At 42.3% G+C, this 24,565-nt stretch overlaps 1 protein-coding gene across 6 annotated transcripts in view; it reads left to right on the top strand.

Moving 5' to 3' along the window:
- The window catches only part of MRTFB (myocardin related transcription factor B), a 220,456-nt gene that overhangs the window by 148,051 nt on the left and 47,840 nt on the right, over positions 1-24,565 (top strand). Inside the window, exon 1 of one of the 6 annotated variants that reach the window (XM_069983713.1) lies at positions 2,724-3,051. The exons of 3 other annotated variants lie outside the window; for them this stretch is intronic. In XM_069983713.1, coding sequence (XP_069839814.1) covers positions 2,934-3,051 — 118 coding nt within the window. In that variant the 5' untranslated portion in view covers positions 2,724-2,933. Of the gene's footprint in view, positions 1-2,723; positions 3,052-8,853; positions 8,908-8,979; positions 8,999-24,565 lie in introns of those variants that run through there. 2 more of the 6 variants (XM_069983714.1, XM_069983716.1) reach the window with 2 other exon arrangements.

Below are 24,565 nucleotides of genomic sequence, written 5' to 3' on the forward strand. Positions count from 1 at the left end.
TTTCCGTTAGTTAATCACTGCTGTAGGAAGCACTGTTGCCAAATCAAGTAAGGCTAGGTTCCCACCTGAAACTAGTCTTATACTTGTGTTATACAGGGACATACTTGTTTAGCTGTATGCTGTCACATAACCCAGCGTACTGTACTCTTATAGGATCCGTTTATTTTAATGTGCTAAGTGACATCAAAGTGTGTGTTCATATGTGCAGATCTGCTGCAGATTTGACAAATCCCTATTGAATATCACAATTTCAATGCATACTGTTTTTTTCTGCAATAGTTCTCTCTATCTGTGAGATATAAGCCTTTGTTAATATGAAAATTAGGCTCAAGTGCCATGAGGGTGTTCCCCAGCACAGCAAGAGTCCGGGTAAGTCCAGCCCATCTTCTCTTTATCATTGCCTCTGTGCCCACATGCATTCGCCTACCCCGTTTTACTGACAGCCACTAGAAATGGTGGACATGTGCTATGCTTCCCTGGCCTCTTGTTGTGCTGGGGAACGCCCCCTGGGCACTTAAGGGGCTTATACTAGCAGAGAAGGGACTATTGCAGTAAAAAGGTATGTCCGGAATCATGGTTAGCCCTATCTAGCCATGGGCTTATTTACACCCCTGTTTTTCTGATGACACGTCCGCATTACAGGAACATTTACAAGCATGAACAGTTCTTTTTCAGGGTGGCCAGGCTTTTCAGTCCCTCAGAAAACAGTATACACTCACAGATGTGCTAAACGTAGACACTGTGACTAAGTTGAACATTCACACTTCACATTGAAGTGAATGAATCCAACTCTATGGGTCTACGCTTTGAGCTGATGCTTTATGTAATGTCAGTATCCATCACATTGTATACATCCTGTACGTTTTCTTCTGTACATGAGGCAGTTCCTAACTTACAAACCTTGACTGAGCAGAAATCAATTTAGGATATTGAACGACTATTGAGTCATTAGTCGGGTAACAAGAAGCTTCAAGTATCATCATGCATGTCAGACGTCCTATGTGAAAGCCAGAGCCCCCAGCAGCAGCTCCCATAGTATACTTCCAGGGGTCCAGTTAGAAGACATCCTCCCCAAGACCGTCTTTAAGCAATTTGGAGGGGCGTGTGGTGGGGTGTACTTCCTTTCCAGTGTTTTATGTAGACTCTGCTGCCAGATCAACCACTTTCATGCTTACTTCAGATGTTGTCTCAGCATCTGCTTCACTTCTCGTCTTCCTGTCGCGTGGGGTGAGTCTTAAGGCAAGGATTTTAAAAGCTACTTCTTCCACACTGCAGAACCAAGCAATGCTTGTAATGCGACTACAATGAGTACGTGAAGCTACATTGGTGGCTGTAGAATTTCCCATATCGGATGAGTATACATAGAAATGTTACTTTTTTTTAATGATTTGTGATGTCATGTTTTTCTTTGGGCTTCTCACGCTGATAACATTGTGACCTCCTTTGTATAGACATTGTTTATTCTCTAGTGAAGACATCAGGAAAGTTTTACTAGCAGTGCTGGACCTTGTAAAGTAGCGTTCACTGTGTATAGAGGACATGTTTATGTTGTAAGTAGTATATGACTGTAATACTGTCACTTTAATGGGATATTATACATTATAACAAAATGAATCAGTCTTCTATTCAATTTATGGATGATTGATGTGGTAGTAAATGGAATGCTCCATGTATTTGCAAGTGCTTTATCCTCTCATTTCTGTTCATTAATAAGTACACAGCTTTCCCACATAACTGATCGGCACTTTTCTCTAGTTGTATGGCACCCCCCTACATGGCAGCTACTTATTCCCTTCTGGATGGTAACTACAGCTGACAGACAGACTGATGTATGGATAATTAAATGTATATCTCTCTAATGTCTATTTTTGTCTATGTATGTACCCCCTGAATTGTAAAGTGAATTGTAAAGTGCTGCGGAATCTGTTGGCGCTATATAAATAAAAATTATTATTATTATTATTATTATTATTATTATTATTATTATGACAAAGTTAGGTTACTAAGGGCAGGGGGCACTGAACCGATTCTCTAGGCATGTATGTAGTCATGCATGTAGGTGCTAAAGAACACTTTAATTTCTACAATGACTGATAACAGTGAACAGTAGCTTGTATTTACCTGCACAGCAAACAGACTTTATTTTTGGCTTTATTTTTGTATTTTATTTTGCATCTATGTGAAACCTGAGAAGGTAGGTATTTGGTTGGAATGCGGTGTAGAAGGTGTTGGGTAAATGTTTTGTCTGTCATGTAACATGAGACCCCCTTGCAGGGTTTCTTGTATAGGGTGCAGAGATTTATTAGATGTTGCAGGGTTGCAAGGAAACATGAAGTCATTTATTTTCTGCAGCAGGTCTCCTCCTGGGTGACAGTACCTGCCATTTGCTGCTTATGTGGTGAACGCTCTCCGCCAGTGATGTCAGCATGAAATAACATCACACTTTAACGTCGTCTTGACCTTGGCCTTTGTTTAAACTTCTGAGGAAGCTTGCTTGAAGAAGACTTTAATGACAGCGGTGGGTGGACATCAGCCCAGTGGTGGCGGGCAGGCAAGTCCTCCCCAGCAGGCAGCGGTGACAATGTATCTTGTCCTAGCACTGGATTTATTATTAACTTGAGAGTCAGCCTTGGTTATTATACTGGGAGCCCTGTAACACTGCTGGTGGGTGGAGAGCTGCTCTACAGAGGGGGTGGAGATCCTCGCTCTGCTGTTTCCACAGCTCCGCTTCCCTGTCTGCCAGAATTCACTGTGTGTGCAAGTCACAATTGAAAGGAAGCACCATGGCTTTTTCCCTGGCTTATTAGACATGTCATTTGTCCACGTCTGACCACTATCCCGAGAAGGATTTTGCGCTGTTCCTGCAGTTCATCTTCCCTCACCTCCCCTGCTCTTTGCTGGATATATACATATTATTTGGAAGCAACCTCATCATGATTGATAGCAGTAAAAAGCAGCCTGGTTTTACTGAGATTATACCTGCTGGGGATTTTGATCCATTAAAAGACAAGGAATGTCTTGATGCAAACAGCCAGAGAAGTCTGAAGGAAGGTCAGTAAGCTTGTGGTTTGTGACTGGTGGAGGGGGATGCATTGCAATGCAGACATGATTTCAGCCGGCTTGAGCTGTTTCCAGATGAGAGTGCGGATCCAATGTGTGTCTGCAGTGTCCGCATCCTCGCTTTGTACATCTGTTTTCTGCATTAAGCTGGCTAAGAGGACCAGCCTGTGTGTGGATGACCCAGTGCCTGTCATTGTCCTGCACCTCGGGCAGGCCCTGCATACACCTAGGGACATAGCATAAGTACTTAAGATGATTATGGACTTTCTCCTCTTTTCTGATGGCTAGTAAAGTGGGTTTCAATGAATTTTATTTGTCATTGTTGTACTATCATTTAACTCTCTCCTAGGTGCAAGTATTTTTAGCTAATGAATAGTCCCTTCATAACCTCATTCTCTATCTTCTCCTGATTTATCTAAATGAAAAGTTCAACTATCCTTATGCTTTAATATCTGTCGCAGTCATTGTCCCCACAATCCTCTATTATGGTCAGAATCTCTATTAGGAATTATCAAGTATCTGCTGGAGGCGGCAATACACCATAGGAGTGTGAAATTATGTGTAGCATGGATTGTTTCTGTGTGGAAATGTTACTATGTACATTGCGGATACTATTAAATAATGAGTGGTTGTAGTCAACTATATATATATATATATATATATATATATATATATATATATATATAAGCTATCTCTCTGACTTCTGCAGGCGTGCAGTCCTATGTAAAACTACCTACTACAGATTTGACAAAAGCCAAACATCTGTGAAACTCAGCTCTGTACATTATAGTGCACTGTCTAGAAAGTACCGGGAGGCGAGGGCATAGTGTCCCAACCTTGTCTATAAACAATACTTGCAGATTACATCATCTTCCATCTGTCTTCTGCTGACGGCAGTGTATGATCTCACGCTTACTGCGGCCCAAGGTCTAGGTGTAAATCATTACCTCGGCTTTATGAGGAAATAAACTTCTTTGTCTCTATTTCATCTTCTCCTCGGATTACAGTTTATGACTCCTTTTATTTCATTCATTTCTATGATATGATGGTGTATGGTGAATATCTGTTAATGTAGAACTGACAAACAAGAAATCAAAACAAACACAAGAGAGAGGGGTCCTGTCCATAAGAGCTTACAATCTAAATGGGATAGGAGAAGTCACACAAGTCAAGGCACATACGTGTTTGATACAGGACTGCATTATCTCATTGAGGTTGTCTGACTTTAAATATTCAGTTTCCTCATTGTCTCTTTGCCCATAGCTCCCAAAATCTTAAAATAATCCATTGACTACAATATGCATCCTCCCTTTCCTATGGACCTCTGCATCCCCACAGAGATTAAGGATCTTTGCAGATACTTTACTTGACTGTTTTAGCCCCCATTGTCATTTCTTCTTCTCCATTCATACCTAGCTACAAAATATTTCTGGTCACCCATAGAAACAGACAAAGGGTTTTTCTGCTGTATGACGTGACCTTATCGCTTTGTCCTAACTCTATAACAGTAATGTGAGCTCCCACAATGCACTGCTCTGCTAACAGGAAACCAGCAAAATTCTTTATACATGAATGAAGGAGACAGCGTCATGTACATCAGAATTGGTACACGATAAGTAAAGAGATTTTTAACATTGCCTAACTCTTTTCCCCCCTGATTTTATCAGTGGAATGTGGTCTTTTCTTTTAAATTGCTAATCCAGCTCTGCTCCATCAGTATGTATGTATCAGTAATTGTGCCCCATTGGCAGTATGAGGCTCGCCTGCGTTCTCTAAAGTTTCACTACTGAAGGTTTATCAAGGACAGTCGCCCTGCAGTGTCATTTTTCACAATGAGTCAGATAACTTCTCAGATCATCTATATAGTTTACCTAAAATGAATGGGCTGTCTGTATGGCTGCATGATCTTTATTCATTGTGAAAAATCAGATAGGCCTGCCTGCCCGAGGTACCTGAGAATGACAAACGTCTGGGTGCACATTGCGTGCACTTACTATATAGATTGTGCTCTTTAAAACCTTGTGGTTTTCAGTAGAAGTAACCACAGAACGTTCCATAGCGAACCCTGGGTGTTATTGTCACCAGAACAGACAGAGGGATTAGCACTATGACTTCTGTACATAGCTGTGAGGTTAGAACACATGTGCCCTGCAGGATTCACAGTATAATCTCTTTGTACATTATTACACCTCAGCTTTCCTTACATTACCATGTACTGGGGAGTCAAACATAAGAGGAACATTGGAGCAATCTTATCAAACTACAACATTTGCCCATAGTCAACCTATTAGATGTCACTTTTATATGGGAAAGAGCCTCTGAAATATGAGATCTGACATCCGATTGGTTACTGCTCCAATTTCTCCACCCCTCCCTTTTACCCGTTTCGATAAGGCTGTGCTCCCAGTACATCTATATGTTATGTTAGGAGTGTTCCCAAACTTATATCCATTGAGTAGCATACATCCGCCATTTGTTGGACAGAAAAAAAGAAAAGTATGCTGCACAGTATAAGAAAGAGTAGCTGAGTGAACTTTCCTATGCAGTAAAAAATGCATACTACCCCCCAGTTAAGGTAAAGGACACATTATTTGGCCTCCATCAGGACAGTAAGGGCCTATAGCTACGTCAGATGTGCATATAAAACATGGCATGGACATGGTCTCAGTCTCCCGCATTGTTTAAATTTTCAAAAAAATCACATTTTCTCTCAAACCTTCTAGGAGATTATACAGTATGTTCTATGATATAGTTACTATTGTGTTCACTGACTACTACAGGTGAGGCCTCGGGTATCACATTTCTTACTGCATGAGAGTTGTCGGTAGCATTCAGAAAATGGCGCTCTTCATTCATGACTATGGCCCATGTTACAATTTTTATTCAGCATATTCACTCCTTGACTCCATTTATATTAAAGTTTCACTTAATTGAGAAAGCTGGGAAACAACCAAAGGCACAGGATGATTGTGATCCACTTATTCCCAGACTGCTGTATGACAAGCTGGGGAGCTATGCAGTGACACCACCACTATCCTGTCACAGTGTAATAAACACACTTGCTCTTCAGGAGTCTGGAAAAGCTTGGTAACCCTCTGACTGGACTGCTGAAAATGTATCTGTAGTGTATGAGTTTCTGGATGTTGTGTAACTTCACAGTGCCTGTCAGCAGCCCACCATGTGCTAGGTGATTGTAATACGTGGAGAGGCTCGGCTATTTATAGGCTCTCCAAAAATGTATGGAGTGAGGCAATACAAAAAGAGAGGGAGGTGATACAAGTGCCGCAGATAGGAGCCGATGAATCACAGTGAACTTATCCACCAAAATAACTACAAGCATAGGCCTAGCCTGGGGCAATCACTATAAGCCCTGTCCTGTATTAAAGAGGTTATCCAGCGCTACCAAAACATGGCCACTTTTCCCCCTACTGTTGCCTCCAGTTCAGGTGCGGTTTGCAATTAAGCTCCATTTACTTCAATGGAACCAAGTTTCAAAACCCCACCCAACCTAGAGACAACAGTAGGGGGAAAGTGGCCATGTTTTTGTAGTGCTGGATAACCCCTTTAAGGGTGGGAAGTGTTCTGGCAGCAGAGCATACAGCTGGGGAGTACTTGTAACATATGGGGTGGCATAGATAGATAGATATAATAGACTTGTATCACTCATTCACAGGTTAGTAGATTGTCTTGGGATCCCTAAGATGACTTGGATGTGGGTCCTTCTTCCCAGATCCCTTCTCACTGCAAGGCTGCAGAGTATTCCCATGGAGCGATGGTCGATCATGTGTCGGCCCTGCTGCTCCATTCATTGTCAGTGGGACTGAAGGAAATGCAATGACTGGTGCTGTCAGTGCACTACATACATTTCTGTTGTTTCCTTCTGCCAATCCCTGGTGATGTGAATAGTGTCTGAGGAGTCTGTAAGGTAAAGATGCAGCAAGAAAAAACAAGATCATGGTAGAGTCTGCTATGTAGTCCAGCAATATGGTCGATGACATCTTGTGACAGTGGAAGCATAGCAGGATAGGTGGAGATGCAATGTAAGCATTTATAACTCTCTGGGACATTATTCATGTATTTGCAGGAGGTATGCAGGCACGCATATAACCACAAGAGTGGATAAATGCTGTCATTTCTACATGTCCTATGTATCCTAAACCCCAGAGCCTCTTTGAACATGTCACCCTCCTATGTGTTCTCATTATGTGATTTCATAGGCACAATAGCAGTTGCAAGTAAACAGTGTGTTCAGACTATAGAAGCCATATGTATACTGCAGCAGTGCTATTTAGCTTTCAGCGGAATGGATTTTGTGTTTTATTATTAATATTGTTATTATGTTCATTTTGTATAGTACATAGATGCCCCACAGGTTCTTGTGGCGATCTGTATGTCATATATCCACAGCACCTTGCATGAGGATGTTTGCACCGTTGTAATGTTCTAGCGCTATAGACAGGGCTGGGCAGGTCCCTGGGGCAGCTGGCCATTCCTCCTAAACAATTGCTGCTTGCACGTAAGAGTGTGTCCAGACATGCACTTTATTTGACTACATATTTCCCCACATGGCATCCTGCAGACATATTCAGGCATGTTTAGCGAACACAAGATCTGTGCGTTTCTTTGTCCATTCATTTAAGTTGGATTCTAGAGGTTGAACTTTTCTGAAGTTCCTCATTTTTCAGGCAAAAACTATAAATACGTTTGTTTGTTTTTTTCCCCCCCTCCTTGTTTTTTTTCATCCTCCACTTCCTTAGTTTGTTCTTGGTATCTGTTCCTATGCTTTATCAGTCTGAGTTGTACTATGCTCCTGAACGTTGGTGGTCAGGTTCTGTCAGGTAGGTTTACGGCCCTGTGTTTGTTCTTATGCTGATAGCATTGTGGGTGGAATGGGCGGAAACTGAAGATGCCGCAGCAGGAATGGAAAGGTAGGCACTGCTTGTGTGATTCAGGAGCATTGCAGCTTCCTTGGATTTATGTCACCTACTTTTCACTGGTCACTGACCATTTGTGGTGAATAGAGATGAGCGCATTTTTTTTTCTGGCCTTCCTACGGCTGCAACCAACTTTGTCAGCCACCGGTATGCTCAAGTTACGCTCATCTCTAGTGGTGAACAATATGACTTGTGTTTGGACAGTGATAGACTGAAAGCACTGAATGGGTAGACAAAGCTGTGCAACCATCCAGAGGTGAGCAGTGGTTAGACACTGTGTACGAGCCGTGCCTTGCCACTACTGGAGAGAGTAGTGTACATTAGTATTATTGCAGCGGTGAAGTCATCCTGGTAGGAGCGGTGTCTCATTACGCAAACAGCCCTGCCCAGTACTAATGTATCCAGGAAAGTAGATTTCCAATGATAACAGATATACATTCTGCAATTACCGGTGACTGTAGTCTCGTGAACTATATGTAATGTCTCATTGGATGAATGCATTTTTATTTTCATCTGTTCCGGCCGTAGAGAGTGGCACAGCCATGACAGTGCTCTGTAAAATATGGAAATAGAAGTATATTGCTAGATCATAAGGAAGAGAAGCAGACATTTTAAGGCATAGAAAGCTTGGACAGATTATGGAGTACTTCTGGGGTTTTATTTGTCGTTCTGTGCTTAGTTTTATCAGTGACTCCACTTATCAAGGTGTGTGAGTGTAGACATAAAACAAAGGTGTGTGCTGTACTCTCAGGAACCGGGGACAGGAAAAACAGCAGACTTTGGATGATTCATCTGCCAAAGTGCACTTCCACTGATAAACAGGCCCATAGGTTATTCTGCAGTCATATAGAGATCGCCTGGATGGCCACTTACACTAGATGATCATCACAAACCCTGCACACAACTATGACTGGTAAGAAACTGGCAGAATACCTACAGGGAGCCTTGTCTTGGCAGCCAATCATTAGAGAACTACTATGTGACCCTGCTAAATTTTCATACAGGTAAACCTAGTGTCAGAAAGCAGAACCATGCACCATGACCATACCATAAGAATGTGTATTTACACTTCTGTAGTATAGTACTTATGTGGCGGTATGCCGCACCATCACTGACAATCTGTGTATCACTTGATAACCATTGTGACAGGATCAGTCGTAGCAGAGATGATGATTTGTGTCCAAATAGCTTTTTCATCTGTTCTGTGCATTTATTGTGAAGAACACAAGACTGTGAGTGAATACATATGTAAAATATATGCAGTAGAAAAAGCCTGTCTACAATGCACATCATACATAGCCTGGTACCAGATGCAACGAGGGATGCTCCTCTCCCCCCATTTACACAACCATCAGCGCATCTTGGCTTCCAATCAGTCTTTTTTTTTTATTAGTATTACAGTGTTTCCATATGTAAACAATGTATTTCTGTGCATATGGATTAGTTCACATGATTTCCCAATGCATACTTCCAGCAGAAGGCTGGAGCATAATGTCCTATAGGAAAAAATTGTTTACAATAGAATAGTCTACTACATTATTTCATACATTATGAGGCTATGTTCACACTACGTATGAGTCCGGCCGTAGTTCGTACGCAGCCGTATATGTGCGGCTGAAAGTACGCCCGTGGGAAAAATTAACATGCGGCCGGCTTGCGAACATGCGGGCGAGCCGCGAACATATGCCCGTAGTACAGTTATGCTTCCCTAGCTTGTTTCGAAGCAATCTGAAACAGGTCATTTACTTGGAAATCTTCGCCCAGCCCAATAAACCACACAGAACCTTTTGGATCTAAAAATCAAGTTCAATTTGGCTGAAATAAGTATTCCGTACGGGACCGCATGGAAATTCACGGACGTGAATTGGAACATTTCCGTCCTCAAACAATGGTCTTGTTCATTTTTCACGGCGCCGTATACGATCCGGTCGTAAGTTCATACGTAGTGTGCATTGTGCGGGCGTATATCGTATACTTTCCAGCTTACGCATCAACCTCAAAACTACGTGCATATATTCGCGGTTCGCACTACGGCCGGAAAGATACGTAGTGTGAACATAGCCTAAAGGTATATTGATGTCTACCATCGCAGGTCCCACGACAAGCACCAAGTCGCCCTATGTGTATGCCAAACTCTACTAATGATACCAAAGAGAGAAGACGGGAAGAGAAAATGCTATATTGCCCTCACCTGGTGTTGGAGACCTTTGACTGCTTGTATTTGTTTTAAATGATTGATATGGTCTTTTTGTAACTTTGATTATAATGTCTTAAAGACGTATGAATACAACCATACAAAACCAACAGTGCTTCTGGTTGTCACATTCTGCCTGTCATCTTCATAATGCACTTTAGAAGATGAAAGCGAATAGCAGATTAATATTGGAGCTAAACTGCAGCTTTTTCCATTGTACCTTTGTGCTCGCTTTCTATAAGATCAAGTTCAGCAATTTTACACAGGGCTCAGGATGAGTCAGAGAGGAGGTTTCTCCCCTTTCTGTACGCAGCAGGACATCTGGACCGGTCACACTCTTATCAGGGTTACAGTATATAACCAATAGGCATTGGTAGCAGGGGCGTTATTTGCTTTTCTACTAAAATGTAACCCTTCTTCTTAAAGGGGGATGTCAGGGATTCCATACATTGTATTTTATGATGCAAATCACCTTCCTGCTCTATACTTCTGCTCTGCTCCTTCTTACTGGCCGCTGCTTGTTGTGGAGATATTCACTGGTGATCCCCCCCACCCTTCCAGTTACACTGAGAGTTGTCTTCTCACGCTGTAGAAGGAACTGACAGTCCTTGGGTTGCAGTTATTCTACTGAAAGTGTGGTTCCTTGCTGTGAATAGTGGTGAGGAGGTTCTCAGTACTGTTAAGGTATCTCTAGGAGAGGCGCTCTAGGTATCTAAGGAGAGGCGCTTCACTAGTCTCATGGACATGGACCACTACTTTCTGGCTCTTACAGGTACATTAGCAAATGGTTAAAATGTAAATCTCTCCGATTTAGCATTATATTTTAGGCTACATGACTGCATTTAAGACACAATGTCTGTGGTGCAATCCATATTAATTATAGTTGCATAGGACTCTGATGTATATGTGCCTCATGCCTTGGCTCTGCATTTATTCCAAGCAGTCACGTGTAGCTATAATAAAAAAAAAAAAGTGGGATCTCCAGTGTGCTCAGATAGCAGAGTTCATGGGTATGGCAGGGCAGAATGGTCAGCTGAGCTTAGCAGCTGTGGCTTCTCTGAAACACATACCATTGTCTTCCAGTAATGTGAGGTATACTGTCCCAGGGCGTTCAGCAACTAAGCTGTACTGGTCAGAACTTTTGACATGGGGAAGAGAGATGTGAAAGGTTTTGATCAGTCTGGCTCCGAGTGGTCTGACCCAACAAGGTGCTTAGCGCAAACTTCTTCTGAATTGTTCTAGAAATTAACACTGCAACACATCTGAAGTTTTTTTTTAAAGTGACAGGGCCCATGTAAGCTATATTTATATTTAATAAAAAGACATTATATTGTAAAAAGTAACAGGTAACACACACACACACACACACACACACACACACACACACACACACACACATATATATATATATATATATATATATATATATATATATATATATATATATATATATATATATATATAGTGGTACCTTGGTTTAAGAGTGTTTTGGTTTAGGAGCTCACAGTTTTTCAAAATTGTAACTTGGTTGAAGAGCATTGCTTTGGTTTAAGAGCTGGTTTAAGTGCTGGGTGGGAGGGGGAGCGGGGGAGGGGCATGGTCTGCATAGTGTGGTCTACAGCCCTGTACTCTAACCCAGAAAGTCTCCCTTACCTTCCAAATCATAGCAGATCCACTTCAGGCTGGGGCTTACATCAGGGGACAGGACTGTGGGGATAATCTCCACATAGCTGTAACTCCTCTCTCCCCAGACAGAGAGTGCTGCTATACTGTGCTCACTCTATACCCTGCTCATTCCTTCATGCTCCCTGCAGTGATTGGTCCATGCTGAACACACCCCCCTTCCCCATTGCTGTCATGTGACCACACAGACCTCTGACAGCAGCCCTGCTTCTCTATTCAAGCCTGTTGTACTACGCTACTGCATTATGGGGATCTGCAGTTCCATTCTCGATCTACAAACTGCTGCTGTTTCTTCAGGCTTATGCAGTTACTATACATTATACTCCACATGCTGATGGCTATACTGTACAGTAACTTATAATATCACATATTTAGCTGTTTATAAATGTTTGTTTCATTTGTTTTACATGTTATTCAGAATATAAAATCATTATTTTTGGGGTTTGGAACCAATTTTCTGCATATCAGTGATTTCTTATGGGAAAATTTGCTTTGGTTTAAGAGTGGATTTGGATTACAAGCACGGTCCTATAACGAATTATGCTCGTAATCCAAGGCAACACTGTATGTATGCATATATATATATACTGTATGTATATAGACATCATAAAAGTGTGTTAGCAAACTGTTTCTAAAGGCTGCATATCATATCTATGGGGAAAACCCAGCTGTGCCCAACAGGTTGGATTTCCCTTCGCAATCTGCCTCCTGGAAAATGGATGGTGTAGATGGTGTATACTTGTGATGCTGTTTATTTATGGCCCTCCATAGAAGGACAGCTAGAAGTTGGCATAACAATTTTTCATCCGGCAGCTATTTCATGTCTAAGATCATGGAGTGCACAGCATTACTCAGTTTTATAAAGAATCGTGTGATTCAACCCCCTTCCTCAGCTGACTTGCTGTAGACCATATATCTCTGCAGATGAACGTGCATTGTTATATATGCAACTTCTGGCTTACATGGCTTACACCATGTTATTCTGGGCAAGGGTGTTAAATCACCTGAAACATTGCTTTTTATAACATCAGCTTAAAGACTAGAGAGGTAGAATCTCACACTTTGTGTCATTGTTTATACAGAATCTATTTAATGCTTTCCATTGACTTATATTGCAACAGATTACACAATTCTGCCCACCAGAGACAATAGAAATCTAATGCCTAAGGTTGGCCATGTAAATGAGATTTTCCCAGGTCTCAGAACTTCCAGAGACATTGACATGTATACATGTGAATGATAAAAGCATCTTTTACTTAGCGATGTGTGTTTTATAGCCTGCCATCTTTACATATCTTTAGAATATTCTCCCCACAGGGTTATCATGGCTGCCTCGCGTGTTAATAGCGTTGTGTATTTGGGTGACGCAGGGTCTTTTATTTCCCAGAAGTCACCATATTTCTGGAGACTTTCAGTATGAAAGTCGTGGACTCTAAATATCTGCGGCCTTTTGTTTACCACTTCCTGTTTAGCAGAAGTGACCTGATGTTTACCAGGAACTACAGTGCCGATCTACAGTGAAACCATAAGCTGAGGAGGGATCCTCTAGTGTCCTGTGCGGTAATAGTCCTCTTCCTTCCCCCCAGCGTGGGCATTCCTGCATTCACCTCTGCTGCACCAGCCAGGATGTCACTGCAGATGAATCACTTCAAGGAAGTGACTTCAGTTCATTGTCCAGACAACAGGACACGTACTGCATAAAGGACAGAACAATTCCAGACAAATGGGATTAGACATGGTTGGCAAATGGCCCTGAATTCAGCATCAGATCATTTCTCTCTCTCTCTCTCTTTTTTTTTTTTTTGTAAATAAATCTTATTGAGCCCTTGTTCTCCAGAGGATAAAGTAGATACAACATAATGTAGTCAGACTTCCATGGACTTGAATAGCATATTAGAAATACATTCTGATTTTATGTTTTTGCATGTTAGTATACAAAAGTGTCCCCAATAGGTGATTTGGTAATTTCCTACTGGAAATGTATGAATAAATTGACAGCTTAGTGCTACCCTTCCCCAGATAAATTTCCGGATGGCTGGATATGGCCTGAGGTCAAAGGTGACATTACATATACAATAGGAAAGAGGCACCTGCTGTATTTTTTTTGTTTGTTTGTTTTTTGTAACTTTCATCAAAAAGACTTTGGCTGTGTGCATTAAGTCATTTATATGAATGTATTAACATCTCGGCTACCATCTGACTTCTGGATGATCCTAATAAGAGCACATTAGTGTAATTGAATGCATAATTAAAATAATATGATGTAATTGAAGCAATATTGCTTATTGTAAATGATCCGGGTTGGTGGCGGCTGAAATGATTCCTCTCTGAACGATGCTTTTTCCATTATCACACCACATCAGCTCCTATCTCATTATCTACTCTAATCCACGTTCTCACCTCTCATTCCTACATCACTAATTTAGCTGGGTAATGTATTGCTGCTCACAGGGCCGAATTTTTCTTCATATTTTAGACAAGTTACTCACAGTAAATGAAGACTTTTTTTTTTGTGAGGACAGATAATAAGGGGAACTAATGATGGACCTCTGTAATGGGTGGATACATGGGCCCCCATCTGCATCTTTTTAAGGCCCCACTGTTTTGGGGCTCCATTGATTTTGTCCTGATTTGCTATACCAAATACAAGCCCTATTTCACTACATACAGGGATCATTTCTCACGCCCTCACATTACACATACTGTTTTCTTGCTGACATGTGGTAACCAGATTTGCAATGTCAACATTGTTTAGATATCCCAGGCATTATCTCTGTTGTTGAGGTGGAGGATTCCAGTCAGTTTTTAAAACATTATCCTCCCTCCCCACAAATACACTTGGTATGACCCTTTATACAAGTGCTTGGTGACTTCCAATCCCGGTCGGTCACTTACCAGAAAGGGTCAAGTCCTCCCAAGTTTGTTTCATAATAGCATTCCATGCATTGTAGCATCAAATTATTATAGAAAACCTTTCAGGAAAAACATTTAATGCATTACATCATGTATGTGGAAAATAGATGGAAATGGGTCCTGGTTACAGTAAGAATGTTGAACTGGATTCAGATGTTTATGGTGTGGATTCCATGCTCAAAAGAAATAGAGATTTAGATGGGGTTTGCAAAAATGCCACAGATTTTCATAACGCTTTTGACCTTTCTACAATGCATAGGGTAAAATCCATGGCAAACTTTGTAATATATCTTATCAGACAAAAATACTTCCTTCTGTTATCAAGCATCCTACCTCTTCCTACAACTGCTAAACAGTCATCAACAACATGTGTTCACTGGTTACGTCTTGTAAATAGCTTGTGGATCAGAGTGAGGAGCAGATAGGTAGGTGTGGCAGAGATAGAGAGACAACATGCAGAGAAGAAATCTGCTGAAATACAATATAATAATGGCAAGATATAGTGCTGCACCTCATGTACTAAGAGAGGACAGCTTATCCTAAAAAGTCCCTTGAAAGCATGGATACATTTTAAGGGTAAATTCACACGTACCGGATCCGCAGCGGATTTCTCGCTGCAGATTTAGTACTGTGAAGGTGAATGGGTCCCATACACGCTGCGTGTATGGGACCCGGACCCTTCATCCCCCGCACTGCCGGCCGAAAGCCCGCCTGTCCGCAGCCCCGTCCCCAAGTATACATTACCTGATCTGCGCCACGGCTGTATGAGGCTCCCCTCACTCCTCTTCAGCCAATCAGTGCTGCCGTGCCGTGGAGCAAGGGGAGCCAGGAGACCCATACACCATCGGCGCCGAGCAGGTAATGTATGCTCAGGGCTACGGGTAAGCGGGAGTTAAAGGGGCTGGGTCCCATACATGTAGCGGATCCACTGCGTGTATGGGACCCATTCAGCTTCACAGTACTGCATCCGCAGCGGGTCTCGCTGCGAATTCCCAGCAAAAAATCCGCTGCGGATCCGGTACATGTGAACTTACCCTAAGGGTAGCTTCACACACACCGTATCACAGTAGATTTTCTGCTGCTCTGATGATCCGCAGCTGATTTGATCTGAATACAGCATCAAATCTGCACCATCAAATCTGTTGCAGATCCGGTGTGTGAAGGCACCCTAAATGTTGGCTATTATCCCTGTCTCATACTGTCATGGTACAAGGGGACCATTTAATAACTGGAGTTAGCTATAGGGGTTGCAGCGGTCGCCATGGCAACCAGGCCCGTATGCTAGCGGAGCCTACTGGGCCCCCTTACCACTTTCTGTTACTCTGCAGTTCTCCCAAATCAGCTGTGATAATGGCAGCAGGTTCAAGAGAACTGCACTGAGCCTGCAGGCTGTTCTCCCTCCCTATTCAGTTGTATCAGCAATTGCTGATACAACTAAATATACTGCTGGCAGGAGCCCGGGGCTCCCTCTCCTGCTTCATGACTTATACTCTGTGTAATGAGGAGTAGAGCGATTAGCTGCATCCCCATACACAGCAGCTAGACCTGACCAGTGGAGGCCAGAGAAGATCAGGAACCTGGACAGGTAAGATCATCCCTAGAACTACAACTCCCATCATGCCCTGCTAACAGTTTATGATGGGAGCTGTAGTTTTCCAGCCTGTGGCTCTCCAGGTTGCAGAACTACAACCCCCACCATGCCCTGCTGACAAGTCATAATGGGAGTTTTAGTTTTGCAGTATGTGGCCATCCAGGTTGCAGCACTACAACCCCCACCATATCCTGCTGGCAGTTCATAATTGGAGTTGTAGTTTTGCAGTCTGTGCCTCTCCAGGTTACATCACTACATCAGTTATGAAGTCCCACTGGCAGTTTATGATGGAAGTTGTAATTTTACAGCCGGCGAGTCAAAGATTGAGAAACAATTATTAAAGAATGACACAGAATACATTACTTATAGGGGACAGTGGCACAGTACATAGGGAACATGGTGGCACAATACATAAGGTGGAGGAAGAGGCACAGTACATGAGGGGACATGGTGGCACAATACAAGAGGTTGAGACAGAGGCACAGTACATGAGGGGACGTGGTGGCACAATACAAGAGGTGGAGGCAGAGGCATAGTACATGAGGGGACATGGTGTCACTGTACAAGAGGTGGAGGCAGAGGCACAGTACATGAGGGGGCACAGTGGCACAATACAAGAGGCTTAGTATGTAAGGGGAACATATAGTTCATCACGACATGGTAGCTCATGAGGGGGCGTTACTTGAGAGTGATTGGATATAACTTTTTTTGGCCGGCCCGCCTCCAGTGCTTCACCGCCGGCCCAGTACCCATGAATAGAATGGCGCCGTATATGGGAACCGGGCCACGGTTCAAAAAAAAGGACTGCGGCACCGGCGACGTTCTATAAATGGCCAAAGCTTAAAGAGGATGTACCACCAGGTATGTCCTCTTTAACCTGACACAGGGAAGCCGGTGCCACGGTCCATTTTTCGATCTACGGCCCGGTTCCCGTGTACGGCGCTGTTCTATCCACAGTTACCGGCCGGTGCTCAAGCACTGGAGGTAGGCTGGCCCGCCCCCAGTGGGAGGGACTTCCCTCCCCTCTATGACGCGGCTCCTTTGAACGAAGCCGCGTCATACAGGGGAGGGAATTCCCTCGCACTGGGGGAGGGCCAGCCTACCTCCAGTGCTTGAGCACCAGCCGGTAACCGTGGAAAGAACAGCGCCGTACACGGTAACTGGGCCGCAGATCGAAAAACGGACCTCGGCACCGGCTTCCCTGTGACGGCGCCGTTCTATTCCTGTGTCAGGTTAAAGAGGACGTACCTGGTGGTACATCCTCACCTAATGTACCTGATGGTACATTCACTTTAATGGTATTCTCTCGCTTGTTAGATTGATGGGATATCTGAAGGATCAGCTTGAGAAGGGTGGGGGTTCCCAGCTGTTTCATTCACAACAATCCTGTATTATTGGCAATTCCTTGGTTCAGTATGGACCCCCTTTTCATGTAAATCTTGCACTGGGTGTCACATGTTTGTTTTTGTCTTCTCTGCCTTAAACTGTTGCCTTTGGGTCCCGTACATAGTTTATTTCACAAGTTTTTGCATTGTTCTGTTTTGAGGACAGTATGCAGTTCCTCTTTCTGAAATAGTAAGCTAAGATCATAGTGGTTTTCTGTGTGAAAAAGCAAAAAAATCTAGAAATGTGTAGCTTGGAGACTGTATTGTCTCTTGTAAATGTAAATAATTTTATAATAATATAATTTTAGATTTCCTGTGGTTGTTAGTTTTGCTGTTCCCTTTGTAATAAGATAACACAATGTTCTTTTTATTGTTTTCGATCTAATTGCCAGTAAAGATGCAGATTCTGGAAAACGGAAAGAGATTTCTTTGTTCTTTGATAAAAGGGCATTAAAACAAGGATTTAGATAGAAGGGAATGGATATGCTGTGTATTAAATACATTGTACGTGTGTCTCCCACCAAAGTATATGTGCAGCCTTACATTCATAGAACTAGGCCTTAATGACTGTAGACTTGCTTTTTACATACAGTGACGTGTAATAGGAAATTATGTAGTCACTGACAATTCGCAGATATCTGTTTCTTCCTGGACAGGAGTCTATAGACATATTCTATCATAGTGGCTCTATTATTGGGTTCCCCATACCTGCAGGGAGAGATTCTGATAAGTATATTGATCAATCAAAAGTATGAGCCAATATGGTATGACAAGAAGGTAAAACTGGACATGTGCTGTGAGGTTCCCCCATAACTACAGCTAGGAGTTCTAGCACTGATATCCTGGCCTATCATCTCCTTATCGGATGACGTCTAATATAAAAGCATTGTCCAAGATGGACAACCTCTAGATACAAAGCTAGTGTTGTTAATGGCCTTTCGGCTGGTTGGCTGGTGATAACTCAGCACTTGCTTACAGTAAAGCTCTTCACAGTTTAGTTACTATGGACACATTTCTCTGTGTACTTTCACACTAGATAGCACCTATCTGCTTATTCTCACCACAGATTTTTTTTCTTTCCAGCATTTACATATCTCTAGGTTTGGTCGCATTTTGTTTGAACAAATTTCTCTACTATACTAAACCACCACCAGGCAATGCTACTACTTCCCTGCCATTTCTAAATCTACTTATACAGCAAAGTCATTTGAAGAACTGATAAAACCAGTGCAAAACACCATGAAATTATCCAGAGCTAATAAAATGAAAGACTACTTTTATTATTGTTCATAAACAGGGGTATAACTATAGGGTAGGGTATAGGGGCCCAGTACTTTGACATAAAATTGTAACACAGCAGTCATCCTTTCCTCAGCCTGAATGGCTTCATACAGAGAAAAATGAATTTATTAGGAAAGAAAGCTGCAGATACATATACTCTGGACTGTGTTACCGCTTTAAAATCCTTTCACTTTCCACCATGCATTATAATCACTCTATAGAGGTATAACCAGTAGGAAGAGGAAGATTGTGATCCCTCTGTATAGAGATCTAGTGACACATAATCTGGAATACTGTGTCCAGTTCTCTTTTGTTTTTTACCTCACCTACATAAAGATATTGTTTTTTTTCTTTTCTGCCGACAACCTTCTATGTATGTTGTAGCATTGTATAAAACTTCAGCTGTCAAGATTGAGGCACCCCTCTGCAGTCTTTCTAGCCAATCTCTTTGCCCTTTCCCAATCTATAGTGCCAGTAGTTTGGTGCCTTTTATGCCATCAGCATATAGACTGTCTGTCTGGTCGGCACTGCACAGCACTAATAGCTGGAAATAGAAGGGGTGGCTGGGAGAAAAATAAAAAGTAAAGTAATCAGCAAATAACAGCTGGAGTTCCATATAGCTGCCATAGGACATCTATAGGATATGACAAGTCTAACCAGTCATTTCACTGTTAGAGGCTAAATATTATGTTCTTTATGGGATTTGTAGTTCCTAGTAAAATGTAGGCCTTTCCAAGGAAACTTTGATTGACATGTTAAAGAATCCAGTGTTAATTAATGACATTGGATCTCTAAGTAGCTATATGTTCCTTGATGACGTGCCATTTCCTGCTCTCTTGAGCCACTTATCATCCTAGTCAAGGTCCTTGGCAGCTACTGTCTAGTTGTCTTATTAAAGTCATGACAACCATATAAATGCATTGGAACTAAGGATGGTCCGAACCGAGTTCGGTTCGGGTTTGTAAGAACCCGAACTCTCGGTAATGATTCCCGCTGTCTGCCCGCTCCGTGGAGAGGGTGGATACAGCAGGAGGACCGCCTGGAAAACTGGGATACAGCCATAGCCATAGCCTGTATCCCAGTTTTCCAGGCAGTCCTCCTGCTGTATCCACCCGCTCCACGGAGCGGGCAGACAGCGGGAATCTGATGCCGAGCGTTCGGGTTCATACGAACCCGAACCTCGGAAGATTTGGACCATCCCTAATTGGAACCATGTCATCGAGACATGGCTTATGACTTACTTAAAGTCATCTATTATCTGTTCCTGAGAATTTACACAGGAATTTTATTGCTAATAGCCATGTCTTGTCACAGCCACAAGTCGTGTTATTCTGTCATATCACCAGTTCATATTATCCATCGATGGTGAGTCGTCAGAATTTTATTCTCCAATGGGCTCAAAGAAATCCAGTCTGACTGCATAGAATCACAGACAGTGCCACAGAATATGTACCCCCTATATTAGATGTTACACTATCTTGCCCAAGGTAAAGTGCATTTTCATGTTTTTACCACCTTCATGAGGGGTGACCACATGCCAGCCACATGAACCTGTACATCCTCTATTCTGCGCACTTGCCTAGATCTTGGTCAGTATTACTGTTATTGCCATCTGATGTCTCTGGCTTACAGGAACATACTCCCTAATAGTACACTTATTTCTTCTATATTGCATTCCATTAGTGACATTGTGTTCTTCCCATACTCTGCACTCCCATTTACCAACATCTGTGCAGCATAATGGCACAGAACATGAAACCTCGCAGCCATGCTGACATTTTTCGCATTCGCTCCCACTCACATATGTCCATGCTCTGTGCATCACCTTCTCTTTTTCTAGCATTCAATAGAGTCTTTGTTGTGGACAGCTTCCTCCTAGGGCATCTCTGAGAATTTACAAATGGAAAGATTAGCAGCCAAAAAGAATGTAGCAATCTAGACAGAACCAGTTATATAGCCTATTCAAGTAAGAGGGGATAGCACATTGTAACTCTATCCGCTCTTACTGTAGACCACAGTGTGAGAAATACTTTGACGCCATTACCTTGGTACAAGCACACGGTTAGTTTTGCTTTACAATCTACAGATATTTGTGGATAGCCGTTGCTGATTGAGATCAGCCTAATATCTAAGGGTGCATTTACACAGAGAGATTTATCTGACTGATTTTTGAAGCCAAAGCCAGGAATGGATTTGAAAAGAGGAGAAATCTCAGTCTTTCCTTTATGACTTGTTCTCTGTTTATAGTCTGTTTCTGGCTTTGACTTCAAAAATCTGTCAGATAAATCTCTCTGTGTAACAGCACCCTAAGGGTACAAACACACACACCGTATACGCAGCAGATACGCAGCAGATACGGTGCAGGTGCAGATTTGATGCTGTGTTCAGTTACTTAGATCTAATCTGCTGCGTATTTGTTGCGTATTTGCTGCGTATCGCAGCAGTAAATACGCTACATATACGGTGTGTGTGTTTGTACCCTAAAGGTCTAAAAGGCAATCCCTACAATGTGTTGTCAGGTATCACAAGGATCTGGTAGTAGAGGCCCACTTTAAAACTTTTGGGCTCCAATACAACATCTGTGACAGGACCAACTATAGGGACACTTATTTAGATACCAATGTTACAGTGGCTTGATCCATAGGGTACGTTCAATGTCAGATTATAATCCAGCATGTATTATCACAGTAGAAACCCGAAGCTCTGCTTTAGATTTTAACCGCGGATCTGCTGCAGTTGTGACCAAATCTGTTGCAGGTTTACATGAAGGGTATTCACATAGTTGTTCTGTTGGACTGTTATGCCACCTATTTCTATGGTGTCACTTTTTTGCAGTGTCAGATAAATCCATTGACATGCATGATGCATTTGATGTGTATTGCCTTGGGATTAAGTGCAAATCTGCATTAAATGTGTGAACGTACCCTTATATTCTCCCAAGCAGCCCCAGGGTTTTTGCCTATCATTTGTCCTGCTTCCCTATGACACGATAGAGAGTCAAGGTGATAACTGACAGCTAAAGTTTAGTTCAATAAACAGCTATCTTATGTCCAATGTGTCCGTCTTTTAGTAGTAAGCGCTGAATTATTCACTTACCCAGTAAAGTCTCCATCAGTAGTAGAGGTTGTGCCCTACATTAACCTCTTTAAGGTTATCCCCTTTCATCCAGCTGTGAAAGAAGAGGCAGATATGTACAATTAGCTAATTATGTGGGTCACAGTATTGCCACTGGACTGGGGATGAGCCGCTCTCTGAAGATTGAAGATTATTATTTATTAATTTTATTTTTTTAAGCTGTGGTGGTCACACAGGTACACTCTGCGATGCAATTCTGGTTTAGGGCAGTGTCTCCTTTTACTGGTTATCCCTTCTGATTTACTAATCCCCATCATGTTAGATTGAGTGTTTAAAAGTTACAAATTTTGGTACCGGTCACAAGATGAAAACAACAAAAAGTTACATTCATCACCTTGGTTGGTGGGGTTTTACAAGAGGAGCTGTGGATGCAAAGATTTACCATAACTAAAAAGGTTTTTTTTTTTCCTTGACACTTTACAATCCTATCATCTAGATAGGCCATCAATGCTTGAAGGGGTTATCCAGCGCTACAAAAACATGGCCACTTTTCCCCCTCTCTTGTCTCCAGGTTGGGTGGGTTTTCAAACTCCGTTCCATTGAAGTAAATGGAGCTTAATTGCAAACCACACCTGAACTGGAGACAAGAGAGGGGAAAAAGTGGCCATGTTTTTGTAGCACTGGAAAAGGGTCCATTTACACAGAAAGATTATCCGACAGATTATCTTTCAAAGATTTGAAGCCAAAGCCACTAATGGATTTGAAAAGAGGAGAAATCTCAGACTTTCCTTTATGACCTGATCTCTGTTCATAGTCTGTTTCTGGCTTTGGCTTGAAATCTGTCAGATAATCTTTTTTTGTAAATGGACCCTAACTCCTTTAATTTTCAGGATGCCGACACACAACATATACAAAATGAGGCCAAAGTAGATGGCTACATTCATTGTGCAGTAATGGTGCTTGTTTACTGTAGTGTAGCTCCTATTGAAATGATTGGAAACTGAACTGCATCAACCCGGAGCCATCTCTACCCCATGAACAGAGCCATCTGCTTTTATGGTTTTTTTGCATATGCCAGAGCTGCCGCTCTGCCAAAGAGCTGATTCAGTGGGGGTGCCATTGACTGCACCCTGCCTATCCGGCATTGATGGTCTATCCGGAGGATAAAAAGTGCCCAAAAACACGCATTAAGGTACATATACAGTACACATGCAGATATTAGTTGAGGCAGCAATTATTTCTTCCAATTCCTCCGGGGATATTTAGTGTGTTCTCAAAGAAGAGTGGGGAGTAAGTTTGGTGGGTCCGAACAACTTTGTATCTAATATATACGAGGCCCTTTATTCAATATCAGATTTTTCTGACACAAAGACAACCAAAAGAGCCAGCAGATTTATTAAGTGGCGTGTACACCTGTGTACCTATGAAGGGTCGCTCCTAGTAAATTCCCCCCATAGCTTTACTTCTGTATAATAACTTCTTTCCTAGGATGTTTTTGGTAACAGATTTTGTGCTTGGCTTATATGTGCAGGCTCTATGTATTGATATGATGGATAAAAGCTCTCCAGGGAGCGGTCATTGTCTCACATATAATTTTTCAGTGAGACAAAAGCAAATAGGATTATTATTCATAACAAATTAGAACCACACAGCGGTAGAAAAACAACGCCATGATGTCAGTAGTGACTTCAGAACAGCAAGGCATTGTTCAGGCACCAGTGAAGTGCCTAGAAGCCCATTGAGTGCTGTACATTTTGTGAAAGTGGCATTTGTGCCCACCGCGTTATCGTCAGCTGCTTGCTCCAGATTGCTTTAATGTATCGGTCACAGGCTGCTCTGCTTGCATGCATGTCATTTCCCGTGTTAGAAACCCTGTCAGCAGCCTCTAGTACTGATCGTCATTGTAGCTGGGATTCTTGGCAGGTGGTCCCCGAGGGGAAGGAACAGATGATGTTCACATTTCTGGCTTTTCTTTTCTTAATTTCTTATAAAAATAGTTTTAAAATGCCACAATTTGATACCAGAATGGAGTTCAATGCCAAGCATAGTCCATGATATGTATGAAAAAACTGTATGCCAGTTATATTGCTATAGTTTATAAAGCTATATAGTGTTTGTAACAATGCAACGCTCTGGAATGGAGGATATTGTGGTGGTGGTGGATTGGCTTTTCCCCATACACGTCCGTATACATATAGCAGGTTGTATTAACACAACATTTACCTAAACTCTTTATGTATGTACACTCAATACCCCTGGGACCCCAGCCAGCCAACAGAATGAAGGGGTCATGTTAATTGTTTACACAGCTACGAAGTCCCATGTGCACCTGTAGCCGGGCCTGGATCGTGCAGTATCAGCCACATCCACATGTATGGTGCCGTGCCTGTGTAAGCAACTAGTATCTTTGTTCTGCCTAATGGCTGGAGTGGGATCCTAGCTGAGCAAA

The sequence above is a fragment of the Dendropsophus ebraccatus genome, chromosome 9, assembly GCF_027789765.1.
Source record: "Dendropsophus ebraccatus isolate aDenEbr1 chromosome 9, aDenEbr1.pat, whole genome shotgun sequence".
Lineage (NCBI taxonomy): Eukaryota > Metazoa > Chordata > Amphibia > Anura > Hylidae > Dendropsophus > Dendropsophus ebraccatus.